General features: G+C 35.6%; 1 protein-coding gene across 2 annotated transcripts in view; it reads right to left on the bottom strand.

Moving 5' to 3' along the window:
• C1H8orf34 (chromosome 1 C8orf34 homolog) overlaps window positions 1-21,845 on the bottom strand; it is a 150,262-nt gene that overhangs the window by 86,645 nt on the left and 41,772 nt on the right. For both annotated transcript variants that reach the window (XM_059861819.1, XM_059861828.1), the window contains 3 exons: window positions 15,350-15,378; window positions 9,095-9,264; window positions 5,104-5,270 (listed from right to left, as the gene is read on the bottom strand). In XM_059861819.1, the coding sequence (XP_059717802.1) occupies window positions 5,104-5,270; window positions 9,095-9,264; window positions 15,350-15,378 (366 nt within the window). The remainder of the gene's footprint in view (window positions 1-5,103; window positions 5,271-9,094; window positions 9,265-15,349; window positions 15,379-21,845) is intronic.

Genomic DNA, 21,845 nt, shown 5'->3' with positions numbered 1-21,845 from the left:
ATGACATTAAACAGACCTGCACATTTCTCTTGCTCAGTGACTTGATGTATTTGCAGAAAAACAGAATATACTATTTGCTGAACTTTTACTTCAAAACAGATATTTAAATCCACACCTGATGGAGCCTGAGTGCTCTTCTAGAGGACATCTGTTACACAACCAGAGCACTTTATCTGCCACTGAAAACTTTGCAGAGGAGGCCTCCTGTCTCCCATGAGTGTCATTCTCTGTTCCTGCCCTACACAGCAGATGCCCACTGGAAGTTTTGCCGATTTCCCAATAGCTTCCAAAAACACAAGACTCAGTGAAAGGGAACATTAGGAGCAATTCAAACATCTTTCTCTCACACAATCATTCTACTTAAATCACAACAAAACAGGCTACAGGCCAGAAAACTGTTCTGAAGATGTAGTACAACTCACATCATCTTTCCCAGGGCTTTGTGGTCTCTTTTATGAAAATTCTGTATTCTAGTCACATAATGGAGAAGGTTTTGGTCATCTAGGAAAGTCAACAAAAAGCAACAACCTGCTGCTAGTATTAGTATAATTTATCATGCATAGAATCAGTTTCCTGCCTGTTGTCAAAGACCTTTAAGAACCAAGAAAAACAGGAGCATCTATTAAATCAGAGGAAATGCACTGAAAACACTGCAGATTGCACACCCTTTCATTAATGACTCAGAGGCTCATTAAAAAAGCAGTATAGATATTTACGGGGTAAACTACCAGACACTGAGCTACAGTCTCATCCTTCAGGCAAATGCAATCTCCACTATATTCTGTTTATCTCCTCTTCTTATAAAATGTAAATATATCACCAGACAACCTTTCAAGGGTGTTAAAATAATTAAATAATTAATATTTGAAAGCTCTTGAAGAGAAAAAAGAAATTCTAAAGATTAGAAGAAGAGTTATTAAAGCAAAAAGAAGACATCAGGTATCTCCCAAAGCAATAATTGGAAAGTTTATTACTAATTGAAGTGCATTTCTATCTTTAAAGATTCTGGTTTATTACTGTATAGAAGGAATTACACATAATAAACATGAGGCAAACAATCACTAAACTTTCACTTCACATTTATACATTATGGAAAAAAAGGCATCATTTTTGTGAAACCAGCTCCAAAGAAGAGTTTAAAATTCCTGATGTTCCAAACACTTAACAGCTCAGATATAAGATTCTTTGCATTGAAATCAGAGAGGCTCTTCAGAATCATACAGACTGGCATATGCATCAATTGTAGGAATTTGGCTTCAACTTCAACCACAGTTGTGTGAGTAAACTTCTGGGTACCCTTTGTAGAGGTGCTACAGAGTTAACTACCACACAGCACCTGTTAACACATGGTAACACTTTTAGTGCTGTGAGCACATGGAGAGAGACATTGGGCGAATCCAAGAAACTGCTACTTGAGTATTATGACTAAATATCACAGAATCACAGAATCATTTAGGCAGGAAAAGACCATTATGATAATGAAGTTCAACAATTGCCCTAGCACTGCCAAGTCCAGCACTAACCCATGTCCTTAAGTGCCACATCTACACAACTTTTAACTCCCTCCAGGGTTAATGACTCAGCCATTTCCTTGGGCAGCCTGTTAAAATGCTTGACAAACACTTCCATGAAAAAACTTTTCCTAATATTTAACCTAAATCTCCCCTGGCATGACCTGTGGCCTTGTTCTATCACCTGTTACATGGGAGAAGACAGAAAACTCCACCTGGCCTCATTTCAGAAAGCTGGAGAGCGCAGTAAGGTTTCTCTGAGCCTCCTTTTCTCCAGGCTAAATGACCCTTGTTCCCTGAGCTGCTCCTCACAGGACCTGTTCTCTATGCTATGATTGTGTAAAACAACACAGAATGTCTTTCTCATCTTCCTTAACTTGTAAAAACTTCTAGAATGTATATTTAAGTATACATTATGGTATACAAATGTGCTACAGAAATCCTTATACTTGTGTATATTTATGCACAGCAATACACTTAAGCCATTATATTCTTACACTTAGTCAATTGATTTTTTAAAACCAAACGAGTCATGCTTTGGTGACTGTATAATCAATATTCACAGCAATTTCAGGGAAAATAACAGTTCAGTCATCTCCAACGCACATCAGTGAGATACTGAGAGAATAACATAATTTCTAAGTCTCAGTGGAATTCACCCAAATGTGAGAGACAGCTTAAGCTCAAAAGTCATAGAACTCCAAAAAGGGCTGCAGAATTTCTGAAAGAACCATATCAGCTCCTGGTTTGATTTACAAAACACAAGGCTTGGCATTATGATGTGTAAAACATTAGTCCCTTGATATAATTTTGTCCCAGACATCCCAGACCCATCAACATTTACAAACACATGTGAATTGACAGTTACAGCTCTCAGCTTCTTGAAGTCAAGAAGATCCGTTCCATGATGATGTTATCAGTCACTAATGTATTTCAGCCACCTGCTTAACTGAACACACTTAGAAAGTCAGCAGCATGGGAAGAGCCCTCCTATGCATCTTATCTTACATATAAAAAGTGGTAACTGAAATCAGAATATAGCCCTGTAACATCCTTCTTCTTCTTTGCACATACATTTCTTTTGAAATGGATAACAATGTTATTGTTTCTTTTATTAGGAATATAAAAGAAATATAGCTGAAACCTTCATTGACCCACCTAGGCGATGGAGTTTTTTTAAAGAAAATATGCAAAAAGTCTGCTTCATGCTTTTACTATCTAAATAAATCAACCAAAATCTGGAAAAGATTCTCTTGAACACACCTAAAGATGGATGTTTGTGTTCTGCATTTTAAATGTAGCGTACACTTTAAATTATCTGCTAGAAATATTAGAACAGTTTTCCCAGAATCCTGACTCGGGCACATGAAGTTTTGTAATTTTTTAAGAAACAGCTGAATAAACAAACAATACTGAACTCTAAAGAGAACAAATCAACGAGCTATATGCAACAATGCCCTGCCACTCAGTGATGGCAGAAAGCCATGATTTGAAATTAGTTATACTGCATATAAGTTGTGCAAAAAGCATCAAAGCAGTTAATGGATTAATGTGGTACATAATAAAAAAACCCAAAAGAAAAAACCAAACTCAAAAAAAAAAAGAAAAAAAAAAGCCAAAAAACCAATCACAGAATCAGTTACTGACCTGGAAAACATAGTAATGAAAATACCTATATTTGCTGATAGGAACTGAATTTCTTTATGTTGCTTTCAAAGGAAAACTAAAACATCCTTCACCTGTAACACAGACATATTCTCAAATTTTGAGCATTTCTGGGGAATGTAGCCTAACCATTATACCAAATACAGCACATACTGTCAGCAAACTGCAAAATGAGAATTAAAATAAAAGCCAGTTTTTCAGAAGCACAGCACTTTAAATACCATTGAGAGCTCAGTGTGTATTGAACTCTCAGTGGTTGTTACTATTACATGGCAATATTATAATCACTACAAGCATGGCTACTCCTCAAAAATGGCAGGATTCTGCCTCAGAATTTTACATTCATTTATATAACACCCTACTCAAACTGGAGGTCCTGTTCATTAACTTTCTCAGTTTTAAGTTGGTTTTGTATAAACTTAGCCAGTTTGATAAACTGCAGGATAGAAAAATATTCCAGGTTTTGCATGGCACAAAACTAGAATGAATTCTTACAATCAAGTACTTATTAAAAAAAACCCCAAAATACTAGTTTGTACACAGATCATTTTCTACCCAAGTGTCAAGACACTAGAAAATTCCTTTATACTGCCTTCTTGATTCCAGATATCTTCAGGGATTCAAGTGTCTGGAAGAAAAAATCTGTACATCTATTGGATACATTTTGCTCACTATCTGCACAGAAATTAACAAAAAATCTATCCTGCATGCAAATAATAATGAGTGAATAATAAATAATGAGTGATGCAGGCCATTCTCTTCTTTCTTGTAAAACAGATGCATGTATCAAATTTAAAACTACTGAAAAATAAAAGGAAATTCTGTATTAATTCACAATTAATCAAACAGAATATATATATATATATATATTTTTTTTTTTTTTTTTTTTTTTTTTTTTACCATATGCATGGTCAAGCACTTGAACAGGCTACCCAGAGATGTTGTAGAATCTCCATCTTTGGAGAAAGTCAAAGTTCACTCATGAGAACCTGCAATAGCTGATTTTTTTGAGCAAAAGGCTGTGCTAGATACCTCCAGAAGTCCCCTCCAATCTCAACTATACTGTGTTTCTTTGAAGACTATAGTAAGGTTGCAACAGAAATATAGAAAGTAAAACTAGCAGCATGTGTTTTCCTGATTTTTAGATTAAGGTCCAACCTGAAAAAGAAAAATCATGCCAGAATTCATAAACTCAAGAAACCTCAGTTATTCTGAGATTGTGAATTTCCCATGCTTTGATTCCACAAAAAGTTCCATTGAACAGAAACTGTTAACAAATAATGAAATCCATGACTGCCTTTAAAGCATCATACACTGAAAATCTGAAAAATAACAGAAAAGAAATTATTAAGTACAATTAGAACCATTATTAATTAAATACAATTAGTAATTCTGGGAAAGGGAGGCAGCAACGAGCATGAAGTCTTCTAGAGTGCAATTTAAGATACAATACAGTCTAGCGGAAAATTACAACCAAATCCTCTGAAGAGGTTACAAATTCACATTACATAAGCTTTATGTAGCTAGTAAGTAAAAAAAAAAAAAAAAAATCTACTGAAGTTAAAACTGTGATGCAGCTAAGAAAAAGTAGAACCAGATGAAAGACAGTGAAGCTGATTCTGTTCCTTGTACAGAAATACATTCTGCAAGTAAAACGTGCAAGGGATTTATGTAGGAAACCAAATTAATTACTTTAAGCACCTGAAGCATTTGATTTCATGGAATTTGGATGCAGCTGGGAGTTTATTCACACACATTTATGGTCCTCCTTACATTTCTCCTGAAAATTTCACGTAAAACCCTAATGAACCTTCGCACAGCTGCTAAATACTTCAGCTTCAAGCATAGGGAGCAGTTTCTGACTAATCTCTGTTTGACTTTTTATAATGAAAAAATTCAGAAAATACACATAATTTTTTGCAGTTACCCAGTAGTTCCATTGCATCATCTTCATTGTCAATGTCTTCTTCGGTTACAGATGGAGCTGTGCTTTGAGCAGAATCAAAGGAGTCCTGAGAAAGCATGGCAGCCAGCAGTTTCTTATGTTGCTGCTGTTGATGTTTTAATCCTTTGGTCTTTGGCTCCATTTTTAAGCTGTGAGGGAGGAAAGGACAACTTTCTCTTACTGGTGCTCTCTTCAAAATACATCACTCATTCCCTGATAATTGTATGTTCTAAGACATTTTGTGTTTTCAGTTTCTACTTAAAGTTTTGATTGAATTTGTGAAATTTCCCATTGATTTTTATGTGTACTAATCAAGTCTAAATAAGCTACACGTATAGAACAACAGGATGTCAATTAGTAATCAGTGTTGCTAAGCTCTTGATATTGATAAGCATAGAAAGAAGATGACAACAAAGAATTGCTCTCTAGAGTAGTTTTGATACCATTACCCCACAGGATTATAACACTTTTCCTGATTTGTAGAGTTGTGCCTCTGACCTAAAGAATAGACAACTGGAATTGTACAGATGTTAGAAAGGTCTAAGGCAGGACTTGCTACAGTTTGTCATTCCTCCCTGTATCAACACAAAACAGACAGAAGCTTGGTGCCCCACATGAGGATCACCTCATGAGCGTACCACCAACACCTCAGACTGTCCTTACAGTCTGTTGCAGGAAGGCAGAATTGTTGCAAATGTATGATTTTTAGTATAATCAACAATTGCTCATTTCTTCAGTAAAAATAGGACAAAGTGCACCTTGGAGATGAAGAATGGACTTTGAGTTTAGGACATCAGGTTATGGATGGGGTCTCTGCAAGCTCTAGTTCATTTCACGCTCTCAGAGACAAGAGTATCTAACAAAAACCACTCAAATTCCCCACTGTGTACATACATTCCTCCTTCCCGGAGGAAGATTCCAAAGAGCCTTGCATCTTCTCAGAATTCCTCCAAGAAATTTTTCATGTAGAAAACTACTAACAGTGACTTGGAAATGAGTTTAATCCTATTTTCATGTAGTTCAAATTTCTGAAAGATGAGCTCAGTACCAGCAGGATTGCCCTCAGCACTTTTCTATGGTCTCTTATCACTTATCGCCTTGTCTTTCTTCCTTACAGCACAGTGCTAAACCAGTCACAAACACAATCTTTCCTCTGTAGCAATCCACAAGATTAAGGACAAAAAGGTGACCCTTCACCCATTTGACAAGACATCTCTAACAGAGCTACCTCAGACTGGCTACGTCGTCTTTCCCAGTCAGAGCAGTAGTGACACCTGTCCTTTCAGCTGCTCTTTTTTTTCCTTTTGAGTTACCGGCCGTGCTTTATGACATGTATATATGACATGTCTGCTTCTGTTGCTCATCATCACAGGAATGCATGTTTTTCAGGAGGAAATGGTGATTCTGTCACACCACACAGATGCCACTTACTGTACCAGTGATTTGTCAGTGTCTAATCCTTTGGATATTTATACAGTGTTTCATACATGTATCATTTCCTTATGTTTAGTGACAGGTAAAACAAAACATATGACCTGGAAATAATGGAATGATTACAGTTTTGACTTTCCCATTCTTGTATTTTAACTGAGTATTATAAATAGTTCTAAGAGTTTGCTGGTTTATCCCATAAATCCTGATAAATAGTGATAAACAATCTATCACCTTTTATTAAAAGTGTGACTAAATAAAACTGGAAACATTTAATGTGGTTATTTCAAACTGCCCTCTCTTTCATTTTCCAAAATGAAACTTATTTTTACAAAAGGTAACTTAACTACTTAAGGCTACATTAACTGTGAAATAGATTACTGAAATACAGATGACATAGACAAACTTTCTTTACAACTGATAAAGTCACTCTTTTGAGAGCAAACACACTCTTCCAACTATTTTTAGATGCACTAGTTATTTGCTACATTAAAACTAAGTTATTATTACTTGGTACCTGTCTCATGCATTTGGTGTGTGGTCATTTCCAAAATTCTGCTAATAGTACTTTAATTCACAGTAACACTAAATCAGACCTTGAAGAAACTGACAGTTATTAGTGAACTATTATTAAATATTCAGATTAACCCTGATCAATATGGGTATTTAAAATTTCCATACATAGTTGACATCAATTTTAGTATCACCACTATCTTGAAGATCTGCAACTTTATGATTACTTTGCAAGACTGCAAATACGATATTTATAAATGCCACACAAAAGCTGATAAAATGCTAATGAAGCAAAGAATTATCCCAGACATAAAATCAGTCATCCAAATGTAAATCCATACGCTGCATGTAATTTAGTAGTTACTCATTTCCACTGAAAATCAGTACACCCACTTAGCAATACATATCTTTCAGTAGGCCTTCAGCACTTACTGCACCTACAAAAAGAGGCATCAGTACCCCATGAGTCTTTCCTGGCATCAAGTTCCCTATATTCTCCTTATTCACACAGCAGAAAACCTAATTTTGACATGATACTTGACATGATTCCTCAAATACTATACTCAAAGCCATTAATCACATTTTTAATTATAGCATTAGCTGTGAGGTTTCTCTCAGCTTGTACCACCCTCTACAAAGAGAAAACCACACTGATTGGAATCATGTCTGTTGCTCAGAATTAGACCTCTTTGCTCCCTTCTGCAAATTAGACAGAGATGCCTATTTCTTCTCCTTTCTATTGACAGAAGGGATACAATATCCTCAATTTGCTCTGAAACATGGAAGAGATCTTTATTCAATGCCTTTACTGAACTGCTGAATAAGGAAAAGGAAACCCAGGCCTCCACAATCAAGCTGCAGCGTCAGTTGCTGACTCCATTCTTTTCACCAGAACTGCACTGAAGAGACCCAAAGTCTGAGTTGTGTTGGTTCCCATCCAAGGGCTGGCTGAGGGATCATTGCTACACGCTGCTACTTCTTTGAAATAGTAGTACTCGCAGCTACCCCCACGACAATCTAATTAAACAAAGTACTCATGGATAACAAATATTCCCAAGATGTGAGCAAAGTTAATGAATGCAGTCTGTAAGAGCACAGCTAGTGATACATTAGTTTCAGTGTGACAGGGAGGTGAATTCCAATGTAGAAGGCGCATGGAAGAATGTGAAGTGAAGGAATACCTCAGACCTTTTCAAAGGGAAAGCAGAGAGTTTCTGCCTTCTAAAAAAAGGAAGAAAAAGGTGTCTGCTTCAATCAAAGAACTAGTTATAACCCAGGAGATATGCTCCAAGGCTAAGGGAGAAACATAAGTGCCTAAGTCAATTAACAGAGGCATTGCAGAAGATTTATCCCTTTTAAAGCAAGGCTGTGAGTATTTAACTTTCTGTGATAAACATATCTTTAAATCATGTAAAATTGACGCCTTGTATTATAACAATCTCTCCCATGTAGCTGAAGCACAAACTCTTTCAGTCAAGCACAATAAATCTTCAGAAATTATTTACTGCAGAGAACAAAATTTCACTTTGAGAAAGACTAGTTATTTACACCAAAAAAGCTAAGAAGCGAAATGAAAATGAAATTAGGAAGTCCTGTTAAAAAAACCATGGATACCACTTCCCTTGCCTATCTCTCCTTTAATTGAGAAAACCAGATTTATCGCTTAAGTGTCAAGAAGATTAATAAATAGCTACTACCAGCCTGAGAAAGATGGAGGGGTATGAAGTATTTGAATGAAGCCATCCATCAAAATATTATTATACAATGGACCCCAACTATGTCAAAATACACTTAGCTTTCCACATGGGAATAAATCCATAGGATTGTAAATGGGTATTAAGTTAATCATTTAGAAAAGCAAGAGAAGAAAAAAGCCACATATTAATGACTTCTTTTTATTCTGCCTGTGCCCATACTATGCCATGAGAATTCAAAATCCCTGCACTCTGCCCTCAGAAATGGAATTTTTGTAACAAAAACATATCTGTTTCACAAAATATAAAGTTTCTAGGCCAGATCAAAAACCCACCTTCCTCCAGGACTGCTGCTATCCTCGCTGTCCCACTGCTCATTTTTATTTCTTGGTATTGGTGGCTGCAGCATCTCAGCAGCCAGAGGGTCTGCATCATTCTCTTCACGGCCAATCCATTCTCCAATAACACGAGGTCTGAGAAGGGGGGTGTTAAAACCTGCTGTGTCCTGAAGAGAAATAAAAATTACAAAAAATAACAATGCACTGTTTGTTCTCAACCATAGATGTAAACAGAAAAAGAAAAGAAAAAAAATTTTAGAAGTACAAAACCAATACATTGCATTATCATTTCAGAGGGCTACAAAATACCCAGAAACAATGATGGACTAATGAAAAGTTCTCCATTAACAAAATTCCAAGAAATAATTGTGTACCCCGATGCCTGAAATCACTCATTTATTTTTTTTTAATTGCAACTGTAAAAAAATCCCTTTTTTTAATAAATGCACAGTTCTTAAAACCCTCAGTGTGTCTGTTCTGCTAAACAACACAAGGCCACTTTTATTAAAAAAACCCAACCAAAAGACTGCTGTAGATTAATAGCATCACTCTTATTTGCATTATGAATTAATGTAAAATTAATAACTACATCTGCATTTTGCATTTTAAAAATAACCCTGCTAGGTTTTACATAATGTATCTTTCTATTCTGAAAATGGTATTAACATTTGAATAAAAAGCATTTCTGAAGTTATTTTTAACCACTTACTGGAGGACAATAAACTGGACAGGATTACAAGAAGCAAGCAAAATATAACTGACATACTCAAAACAATAGCAATAACTTGCAACATCATATTAGGAATTTAGATTGAAGTAACAAGTTGTCCTTAAATTGTATGAAAAAGCATTCTGATGTAGTGAGTACCTCTGTTTTCAATTTTACTAGAATGGTTGTAGATAAAGGGTCATTTAGAACAGCATAGTCAAACTAAAAAACACACCTGTATACCAGAAAAAAAAGGATATGAAATTATGCAATAGGAATAATTATTTTTTTTAATTAAACTGTTTATAGGCTACTAAAGATATTTCAAACACATTGTGCCTAATTAGGAGAGATATATTTCTATTGTTTGATGAGTGAAAATTATAGGAAAGCAAATCCTTGGCTGTTACCTAACTTAGTGCCTCAATAAATATTCCTGCCATAAAAGAATGCTTTCCAAACAAAAAGCATCTGGAAAAAGTACAGCACACTGACTAGGTGGCCAGAAACCATATTTTATCTCCTTCCTAAAAACAAACCACTTTTGAAATCTCTTCCTAACTGAAACAGAAACACTACAAGAAGTTTGAAGTTTCTACTGAAATGAAAGCAACAAAGAAATAAAAAAAAACCCAAAAAATGCTGCAAAGTGCTTTCAATATGAATATATTTACCCTCTGGCTAGATGCTACAGTTTTGCTGAGCACAAAAACCTCTATTTTGAGAGTCAAATGTAATCCAGGCCCTGGATCTGACTCAGTCACCCTTGTTCTTTTGTTTTGCTTTCTGCAATGTGCCTGTGATTGCTTTTCCACACTCCACTCCCCAAACCTCTGTCCATACTGGTCCATCACTTGACTGTCTAATTCAATTTTACACAATGTTTTTTTTCTCCAAGGACCACTGAAAATTGAATCCATGGCTTCAGATGTTTTAGGATACTTAACCACTGGAGTTGGGTTTTTTTTAATGTACTTACAAATACATGTTTTGTGCGTTTATTTGGAGCTGTGGCATAGTCAAGGAATGTAGACTAGGTGACAGTCACCTCTGGGCACTTGACAAGCGTAAATTGTCACAAGTGTAACAATTCTTGTGAGCTTAGAAAAAAGATTGTTTCGCTGCTCATAATGCCTTCATTACACAAGGTGCATACATTAGTTAATTAACCATCTGGCCCCTTCTGAGGTTTATTACTGTTATTCTAGTTATTTTATCCTGTCCTTTCTCCCTAGGTTAATTTCTAATAATTAATAAAAATTGTTCCTGGAATTAGCCAGTTAGAATAACTTGCACTGTCAATCTTGCTAAAAGCTTTCAGTCCCTTAAATGAAAATGCAAAGCACCAAAAAATTTGCCCATAAGTTTTTCCTGACACTACACACTGCAAAATCAACATATAAATAAGTAGAACATGCATTCTGTGACTGTCCTTGCTATGCTAATTTCTTTTGTAGGCATTTTAGGGATAAAGTAGCACTTTCATACTCAACAGAAATGTAATTTACATTACTTAGTCATTCTTTGCCCCACTTTATTACCTTGCTTTCTTTTTTGAATTGTGTTAGATTAGTACACTATGGTTTCACTGACCTAATTTATTGTCCTCCTTTCAACTACATAAGCAGCCTCAGTGAAAGCACCAAATGGAGAAGCAGAGACAGCTCTATTTAGAACACCAGGATGTTCATTTGGCAGTCTGTTTCAAAGGCTGCAAAATATTAAGATGAAGTATTCTGTTCTCAAGCAAGATGTTATAGTTTTGGTTGCTTTTTTTCATATAAACTTCAGAATCTTAATTGATTTCCAATTTATATTCATCCATAAATAAAAGAAGATATTGACAGTGACATTAATGTGCACAGAAATATTTTCAGTACAGGTTGGTATTTAAATCTGCACTAAAACAAAGAGGACTATTTCATGGTGCAGTCCAGGTGTCATCCACTTATCCACATCAGTGGCTACCAAATTGACACACTCAAGCTTCCTTTATGTGGAGAAAAGGAGAAGAAGGGAAAGAACAGCTGATTCTACTTTTCACATCAGGCTGAGATATGGCTGCTGGATGCAACCTCCATCTGAGAGGACAGCATTTGTATATCCATTCATTTATGCATCACTTAAAAAGCTCAGTATTCCTATTTTCTGATATGGATTTTAAGGGAATCTCCACAGTGAGAAATACTTCAGGATGAGAATAAATTTGTTTATTTTTATGACTTAAGAATAGTTTTTTACTCTATTTTATTAATTGTAACCTGTTTTCATTTTAGAATACTACATATAAGAGGAAAGTATGCCCTAGACAGCATAGAAAAAAATTTAGTATTAACATTGAGGGTCAAAATTTACTATTAATTTTTTAGATCTTCACTTGGGTCTAACTCTGGATCTTTAATACTTTAGTATCTCCCATTATTAGTGTTTGATGTGACTGGAAGATATCACTGGGAATTTCAGACAAATGTCACAATGTTATTACAGGTCTCACTCTTCAGTGTTTTCCTCAAGAGTTTTTTTTTTCAGCCTAGAACTCTGTGAATATGAAAAAAAAGGCAAACATCCTAGCTCTTTGTTTACATTAAACCCTTGACATTATGCATAGAAGCGCGCAGTTTCCGAAAATCCTTCACTAGTTTCTGCCCAGTGGCAATGAGGGTGAGCCAGTTCAAAAATATGTATTATATTAAATCTGCATTTTAAAATATGCGACTGACAAGGCACCCCTTCTTATTTCCTTTCCTTACACAGTGTACTTGCAGTGCCAGTTTCTGTCTTTACATAGCTTCCATGGCCTAGAGACAGAGGCTGAATCATCAAGAGAGACAGAACACCTCTGCAAGCCTGAAGTTAATGAAAAAAAAGGTAATTGCTACAATAAACCTATTTTAATTGCAATAATTTTAGGTTTTTTGGGCTTTTTTTGCAAGGTTACCAGTGAACTCAGAAATTTTAGGAGATTACGTCAAACTGGAAAATTCCATATTTACTGAAAGACTCACCTTGTGTGCCTGTATTTTCTCTATTAGTGTCTTGGACAAAAGCTCTAAGTACTGACAAAAATACTAGGAGATATTTGGCAAGAATCCATTTAAATGAAACACTCTTTCACAAAAGTGATTCAGAGCAAACTGCTTTTCCAAATGCTAGAGTAACTAAGCAACTAACTAATTAACTGGATTACTTGGAGGGGGAGTTACATCAACCAAAAATGCTGATTAAGTACTCCCCTGACAAAGGCAGCTATAGGTTACTGAACCCAGAAAGAAATATTTTTTTTTAAAAAGACAATCAGAAACAAAAATAAAGAATCAAAACTAAAGAAACATACACATGCATTCTCTGTTTTCTCTAGGTTCATAATCTAAACCACAGATAAAACAGCATAATTATAATTATGGGCTCTCTCGTAGTCTTAGTTCCCCAAAATATTCCTATTCATCAAGAAAGTAAAGCAAGGGAGAGCACACAGAAGAGTTTTATATATCTCTCATAACATCTCTGCAATGCTGATGTTTTACTAGAATCCAATGCCAAGTTTGGCCACATTGTTCTAGTTCAAAGACATGCACCTGATGAGTTAAATTATTCATCCAAACCATAGATGAATGTTATTTCAAAAATTATTCAGTGCTGCTACAGTTTAGATAAAGAAGCTCTAGTATCAGCAGGTATTAAAAATGTAAAACTTGACTACATTTATACCTGAAAAACAAACATCACCTGTGAACACATTCAAGTGAAATAGAACCAATTGTCTTTAATGTTAAAACAACTATTACCAGGTTGTCTTTAGCTGCTTTTGGCCCAAGACAAATAATACATGTAGAAACAAGTCACAGGAACATTTCAGGAATTAGCCTGTGTAAGGGATCATTCCTAGGAGGCAGAATTCCACAGAATGGTCCTGGCCATGCTTCTATTCTTAAAACAGACTAGATTTTACATTAATTAAAAATCCCTAAAGGGTCAAACAAGAAATAGAAATGAAGTTCACTTAAGATCATGGAGGTAAAAAAAAATCACTCTTCTTCTCTAAATCTATGCTGAAAGCCTGTTGAGCTGTACTGCACAATTGGTGCATGCTAGAGAGTTTAATTGTTTGGGGTTTTTGTAGAAATAGCTTCTGATTTCAAGAACATTAAATGTATTAATTGAATGTATACAACCTAATTCCAAGTTGTTTTTTCTTTAAGCCTACCACCCTCCAGTTTTAAATTTTAAAAACTAAAGTATATAGTAACAAAAAAACCCTGACTCTTCACTCAAACTGCATCCTGTGGAAATTCCCCAATTATGTTCTCCATCTCAGTTTTCACATTGAATAACTAAATTTAAAAAACATTAAGATTTTTGAACAATAAGATATCATAGTTTTAAAAAAACCAAACCAACCAGAAATTATTTGCTAAAACATATATGTAAAAAGTATGTGATACCAGGATCTAGCCAAAATTGTCGTCTTCTTCCCTCAAAGAGTATCTTTAGGGTTTTTTCAACAACAGAACAATTACAAATTGAGTTCTTCTTAAGTATTCTTAGAGGTGAGGGTTCTAATGGAAGGACTTTCTAATTGTGTTTATCATCACTTCTGAGCCCAGTTATGGAAACAGGTGGAAGACTTAGGCCATCGTTTGGAAATGGCAGCCACAGATACACTTGACCGCATGGTAACATTTCTCAGTCTTACTGGCCTTCCTTGGAGAACACAGTGAAGGTACTTTATACGACTTGTGTCAGAAGGATTTGTGTCCTCATTTTACCAGCAGAAAGAAAAGTTACTTAAAAAACAAAGTGTTCTACATTAGGCATTATTCCTGTGTCTCATATACCTTTTGAACTCATTTTCCTAACAGCAGTGGTTTCTAACACCAAGAACACAATGCAAGTTTCTTGGCACAAGAAGCACACTGCTGCTCACTGCTGAGAATAGGGAAGAAAAATTGGTTCTGTTTCCATAAGTACTTAAATAAACATAGCTTGATTACTCTTTCAATGTATAACTTATTAGATCTTGAATTAAAATTCCTGTTAACTGTGTAAGGTAACAAAAATGGCCAGAACTGAAGACACCATTTTTGCATTCAGCAAGGAGGTAAAGACTGATCTTTATGCCTTGTGCATTCCTGAGTAAATCTGGGCAGTAAAAATAATTTCTAGGTATTCTTACAAATCCTATTTGGAAATGCAGAATTTAATTTCATTAATAAGAGGTATTCAAGACTAAATGTTTCCAAAAGTACACAATGTAATCCAACAGACTATACTAAGCAAAGATGATGTCAAGATTAAAAGTGTTCCATGATCTCACTAACAGTCTCTTAAACTCAGTCACTTATTTTTTTTCACACTTGACAGCTCATCCTTGGTCAACATCTTAATGTATCCACACATACTGTACTTACCCATACAGCTTTCCATACCCAAACTTCTTCTGACCCTAACAAAACAGACGTGTGTATGCCAGGACAGTGGCATGTGCCTTATCATAATCATTTGTCTCTTTGTATTGCTCATTAGACATCTTTTATCAGTCTTACCTTATCAAGTTCATCAGAAATAGCAATACCTGAAAATAAAACAGATTGAAAACAAATTCAGAAAAATGCTTTCTGCATGTCTTTTAGTACAGTAAGTAAGGTTAAATCTGAAAACTATACATACTGTTCTCTGCATGCTGCTGTACCATACAATGTATCATATTTTATTGCATTAGTGAAATTGCCTGGAAACAATACACTCTTCATTTTCCTCAGCTGCAATATTATCAAAACGACATTTCAAAAAAATATGGAAATAAAAATGGCAGATGTGCCAGTAAAGTGACAACAAATTTAAGCATACATCTATCTGCTTTCTAAAATTAAATCAGTAATATCAGATTTACCAATGGACACATTATTATGCAAATCTCACCCTGACCAGCATGCATAACACATTATGTTGCAATTACAGAGCAATAAGGACATTCCTCTCTTTCTTCACAATACAAAGTGGAAATGATCCTATAAAACCAGGTGGAACTTCAGAGAATAAAGTGTCTCAATAGAATGCAAAATATTTCCTAAATACTCTGAACAAGAACTTGTATATTTGCACATCTTTTCTCCAGATGCCTGCCCAAGGCCTCCCTATGCTTGCTTCCATCATGTCACGTTTCAATTATTTCTACTCTGCAGCACATTAAATATGCAGAGTTGGTCTCAGAACTTTTAACTTTTTACAAACATTAATATATCACAAGGAGTGTTCAAGTCATCATATATATAATCCTACCGTGTTGAAAATTCTGATTGATTGGAAGCAAGCATCTCTTATGAGATTTGATAAGAAACATTTCCAGAATAGAACATCAAAACCAAAGAAAAGTTTCTCCTGGTGGAGAAAATAAGTGAAATACATAAGAAGAACACCCACTTGAAAATTGTTTTCTAAATCATATCATGCTATCAAGACATCTTTGACGAAATGCAAGAGATTATATTGCAAAATATGTATTATCAGCTGAGTAGAGAGTTGATTTTACTCTTTCTAAAATCACACTAAAGAATGCAGCAGTATAAGCTAATATATAAGCTTGTACATAGATAAGTATATACTATTTGATATACCATACCTACATGAATTCTTTGGGGGTTTTTACTGTGCTTTTCATCATTAACTCTATTTGGCTAATTCTCAGTTTAGATCAATTCCTTACAGTAATATCTGCTTTTAAAGCAACAAAGTTCTAAGAAAACTGCAATTATAATTTAAAGACCTCATCAACACATAAGAAATATGGCAGGAGTTAAATAAATATTTACAATAATTCAATAGTACCAAAGTGGATCAAATTGAAAAAGATCCATTTTGACTAATCCTTCTATCCCTCACTGCAATTAGCCAGTTTTTAATAACTTCAGACTATTATTTAGCCCAGACCCAATACTAATGTCCATAGAGTATAACAGCCAGGTTGCACCAACCAGACTTTAAGGTGTTAGGAATTTCTTCAATCCCAAAAGGACATCTTCTAGAGAGAAGATAATTTCACTCTTGGAGGTAGTAAAAACCTAGTTCAAGCTTCTTTTAACCTCATCTTTGAAAACCTGGCCACCATCAACCAGCTCTCCATCACATGGATGTATTTTGCATAATCAAGGTCATTTCATTCTACAACCACATATACTCTCTAAATAGTCAAATTAATTTTTCTTAGCAATTTCCCATAATGTTAATGTAGTTCATTTGGTTTTCATACAGGCTTGAAGATTGGTACCCTGTTCTTCTGCTTTCACAAATCCCTGTGAATGTGTGTTTCTAACTTGGGAGTGGACATAAGGGCAATTTTATCTTGTGTTGACTCACCCCTTAAAAATATATTTTTTCAAGTATTGTAAAAGAAAATATAAAAGGTAATACTGTCATTTCCAAAAATCTGTTCCAAAAAATGCCAAATGTTTTTTACTACCCAATTGTCTGTGTTGCCTATCAAAGATCAGTAATAAAAGAGCAAAGTAGGAAAAACAATATGGAAAAACAGTATGTACTACTATATGCCTCACTCAAAAAGCTCTACTAAGCTCTCTGATTATATTACATATAAGATATAAAATTTTAAAACATCCATAATCTAAATGAGTGTGCTTTTAGTAAAATGCTTTGTGTAAGTCCTATTGCTCCCTAGAACTTACTCTGAATTTAGAGAAGAGCCTGAACTGAGTAATTGAATTGACCAGAATGCCTCAAATTTCTTCATTATTAAATTGGAAACAGTAGCAAGACACTAAAATGAACTGTATCTTTTAGACAAGCATGTAGAGAATTAGCAGCTTCTGAGGACATGTTTCCAAAATAAAATTTTACAAATATAGAAATCTTTGATCTTTGCAATCACAGAATTAAACCTCCTGACTCTTTTTAGCTCTCTCTCTCACATGTGGCATCAAGAGAAATGAAAAGGGACTCTGGGGAAGAAACTTTTTAAGGAGCTTGTTACAGCAATCTTAGCACAGTGATTCTTCTGGAGGTGGTATTTACCATGTCAGTCACACAGACCTCTTTGTTGTCTTCAGGCTCATTAATATTAACAGTACTCTTTAAGTCATTGATAGCACAACTCCATTAGCAGAGACTAGGATAAATAACCCCAAAAAGCGCTGGATGTAAAAACACATTTCATTCCAAGACACTACAGCACCACAGTTAGTGTGTACCCAACTCTTAACAAGTTTCTTTGCAATTGCCAAACTCACAGAATGTCTTGGCTGACTGAGAGGAGGGGGATTTGCACCCTATGTGCAGTAGACAGAAAATCCCAAGAGAAACATCATTTTTTGCATGCAGATGTTAGGTGGAATAATATGTATTCCAGTTTTCACAAAATAATCCCTCAAAAAATTAAAACTATTGCATATTTACCATAACATTAAAAAAAAACAAAAACAAACAAATCAAAAACTGACCAAAGAAACCTTAATCCCAAATCATGAACAAAACTAGAGACAGTCACCATTATTGTACAGAAGTATTTAGGACTCCTGTTAATTTCTTAACACTTAGAAGACTCATAACTTTCCAGCAGTCAAATAGGTTACTGTCAGTTACTTTATTTTTAAATAACACACTGATAATTTTAATTAGTTGAATTTCTATAAAGAAATTGTAAGAATGCTATCTCTGGTTCATGTAATTGCTAGTATCCAGACATCAGCATTTTTCAAAAAGAAAACCCTTTTGTCACTTCTTTGTATAGGTAATCAAAAGTAATTGATTATGGTCTCTGCACTTTCTATAATTGTTTTTATTTACCTCTTATATATTCTAAATAGGAAAACAGCATTATAAAACCACAGAACACTAGAGGCAAAGGGAAAGCCCATTCCATGAAAACACTAAATGTAAACAACATTGCAATTTTAAGTAAAACATTCATAGGTATAGCTAAAATGCCCATACACTAAAAACTTTCAATCTGACAATTTAGTAATTTCTTCAAACTGCAACCTTTTCCATCAAAACTTAATCCTAATCACAAAAAATCTCTTAACACCAGAAAAATGGACACATCTAGTTTATTCAACCTTAAATCCTATGGCTTTGTTAGAAAAAAAGTTACTATGAACAACAATTTCTGACTTCCCCCCACTTAGAGCATTTAAAGCCTGACTCTGCCTGATGATGAATGTAGAGAATGGAAGTTTTAAAGCTGCATCATCATTGCCCTGCTGCAAGACACCAAGCATCAGATAAGAAGTGGACTGTTAAAAACTGCTCTCCCGCCTTTGTTGGGAGAGGTCTTCTGATGTCAAAAGCAAATCCTCTAGAAATAAAGGAGTATGCTTTACCTTAACTCTTATAGCAGCTGTTTCTCACAGACAACATTTGCCATAGTTTCATATCATAATGTGACTGACAACTATACAAAAGACCAACCACTCTCACTAACCATTGCAACTAAAGCAGTGAGAAGTTTGCTTCCCAGCATCATCTAAGGTTCATGGGCAAGGTTTAATGTTGTAATTATTTAGGTAGCTAGCTGCCAATTTCATATCTTAAAAAAAAATCCTCCCTTTTACAAGTAATTACTGGTGCTGAAATTTGATCAAGCATCACAAGTATCCAGCCAACTCAGTTGTGTGGTGAATTACAAAGACAAATTCAGGGCACTTGTTTCTACTTTAGGATGTAACAAACCGCTGTGCTGTAAGGGTGCGGAACAATGAAATAATTGGTATGAACATGTTCCCACAATCCTTCAGAAATGCTCCACAGCCACAACCACTGCCATCTCTGATCAGCAACAAATCTGGAGAGGGGCTGTTAAAGCTAGCACAGCCTCTCTCAGCTGGAACACTCATTCTTTCATTAGCTGGGTTTTTGAAGAGGCCTGGAAGAACAATATACTGTCTGATTGCAAGAAAGGTTTGGCATGCTATGATTAAAGGAAATATATCTAACAAACAATGCAATAACAATGTAATTTAATACCTAACAAACAATGTAATAACAATGTAATTTATTAACTTATAACTTATATTTATTAACTTATAACTTACAACCTGCATCTTATTATATTTTAATTACTATTATCATGTCTACTTTAAGCAGATTGCCTAAAAAGTGTATTTTAATTACTATTATCATGTCTACTTTAAGCAGATTGCCTAAAAAGTGTATCTCACACTGTATTAGCCATTTACCTTACACATTTTTTATATTTAAAACACTAAATCAGTTGTTTGTCCTGTCTCTTAATATTAGCATGGATCATTAAAACCATTTTTTTCATGGCTATCTTGGATTTCTGTTCCCAGTCTTCTATCCCTTTGACAATCTGCAGCGGCATAATGGTAAGTACGGAAAATAAAGATATAAATCAATACAGCGTTACAGCATCTTCTCTGATCTAACAGCCACCTCTCAAAACCTTTGCATTATATTTTAATAAAATAAAATCCTTCTGAGTGTAAAATGTGTATCTTCCACAGTACAGGTTTTCTGCTTAGGACATTCTGCTTCATTTCTAGCTTACTAAGAAATTAACTTTCTTTCCAAAGAAAACTGAACATTGTTAACAACAATTCCATGAGTCCTTAAAATGCCTAACTTTTGCATATGCTTCTTAGCAGAAGAGCTTTATTTGTCCAATACCTAATTTCTCCACTCAGTTATATTATTTCTCTATGAAAAGTTATTTTTGTTCTCAATTCAACAGGATAAAATCAATTTTCAAAACAAAAGGCACCACATAAGTTCAGGTCTTTTTGAAAAAGAGCAACTGACATCATCTACATGGACTTGTGCAGGGCATTTGACACTGTTCCATACAAAATCCTTGTCTGTAATCTGGAGAGACATGGCTTTAATGGGTGGATCAGTCATTGGGGGGTCATTGCTGGATGGCCACACTCCAAAGAACAGTGGCCAATAGCTCAGCATCAAAGTGGAAACCAGTAGTGAGTGGCTTTCCTCAGGGGATGGTATTGGAATGGGTGCTGTTTACTTTAGTAACATGGACAGTGAGGTCAGGTGCACCCTCAGCATGTTTGTTGATGACATCAAGCTGTGTGGTGCAGTTGACACGCTGCTGGAGGGAAGGGATGCCATCCAGTGGGACCTTGGCAGGCCTGAGAGATGCAAGGTCCTACACCTGGGTCAGAGCACTCGAAACACAAGCCCAGGCTGGGCACAAAACAGACTGAGAGCAGCCCCGGGTAGAGGGACTTCTGAGTGTCGGAAAACAAGAAGCTTGACATTACTCTGCAATGTGTACCTGAAAGGTGCACCCAGAAAGCCAACCCCACCCTGGGCTGCATCGAAAGCAGTGTGACCAGCAGGTCAAGGGAGGTATTTCCACCTCTACTCCACTCTTGTGAGACCCCACCTGGAGTGTCCAGCTCTGGAGCCCCCAAAAAAACAAGGGCATGGACCTGCTGGAGCAAGTCCAGAGAAGGGTCATGAAAGTGCTCAGAGGGCTAGAGCACCTCTGAGCACAGCCTGAGAGAGTTGGGGTTGTTCAGCCCTGAGAAGAGAAGGCTCTGGGGAGACCTTATAGCACCTTCCAGTACCTAAAAAGGGGCTACAAAAAGCTGTAGAGGGACTTTTTACAAGGGCATGTAGTGATAAAACAGCTTCAAACTAAATGAGGCTGTGTTTAGATTAGATTTTAGGAAGAAATTCTTTACTGTGAGGGTGGGAAAGGCTGGAACAGGCTGCCCAGAGAAGTTGTGGATATCCCATCCCTGGAAGTGTTCCCAGGTTATGCGGGGCCTGGAGCAACTGGATCTAGTGAAAGGTGTCCCAGCTCATAGAAAGGGGTGGAACTAAATGAACTTTAAGTCCCTTCTAACTCAAACCATTCTGTGATTCTACGAAATGGCAAGGTATAAAATGCCTTACTGCTGCACATATATGATCAGCTTTATAGCAGTTTAAAATCTGGCAATATTTTCATATGCTATACCTGAAATTACAGATCTGGTGTTCTGGTAAGAATGAAAGTTTTGGAACTTTAAAGATATCTACCATATTTGCTTTTATTTGTGGTCCTTA

The sequence above is a fragment of the Haemorhous mexicanus genome, chromosome 1, assembly GCF_027477595.1.
Source record: "Haemorhous mexicanus isolate bHaeMex1 chromosome 1, bHaeMex1.pri, whole genome shotgun sequence".
In the NCBI taxonomy this organism is placed as follows: domain Eukaryota; kingdom Metazoa; phylum Chordata; class Aves; order Passeriformes; family Fringillidae; genus Haemorhous; species Haemorhous mexicanus.
This window is presented reverse-complemented; position numbering and strand designations above follow the sequence as displayed.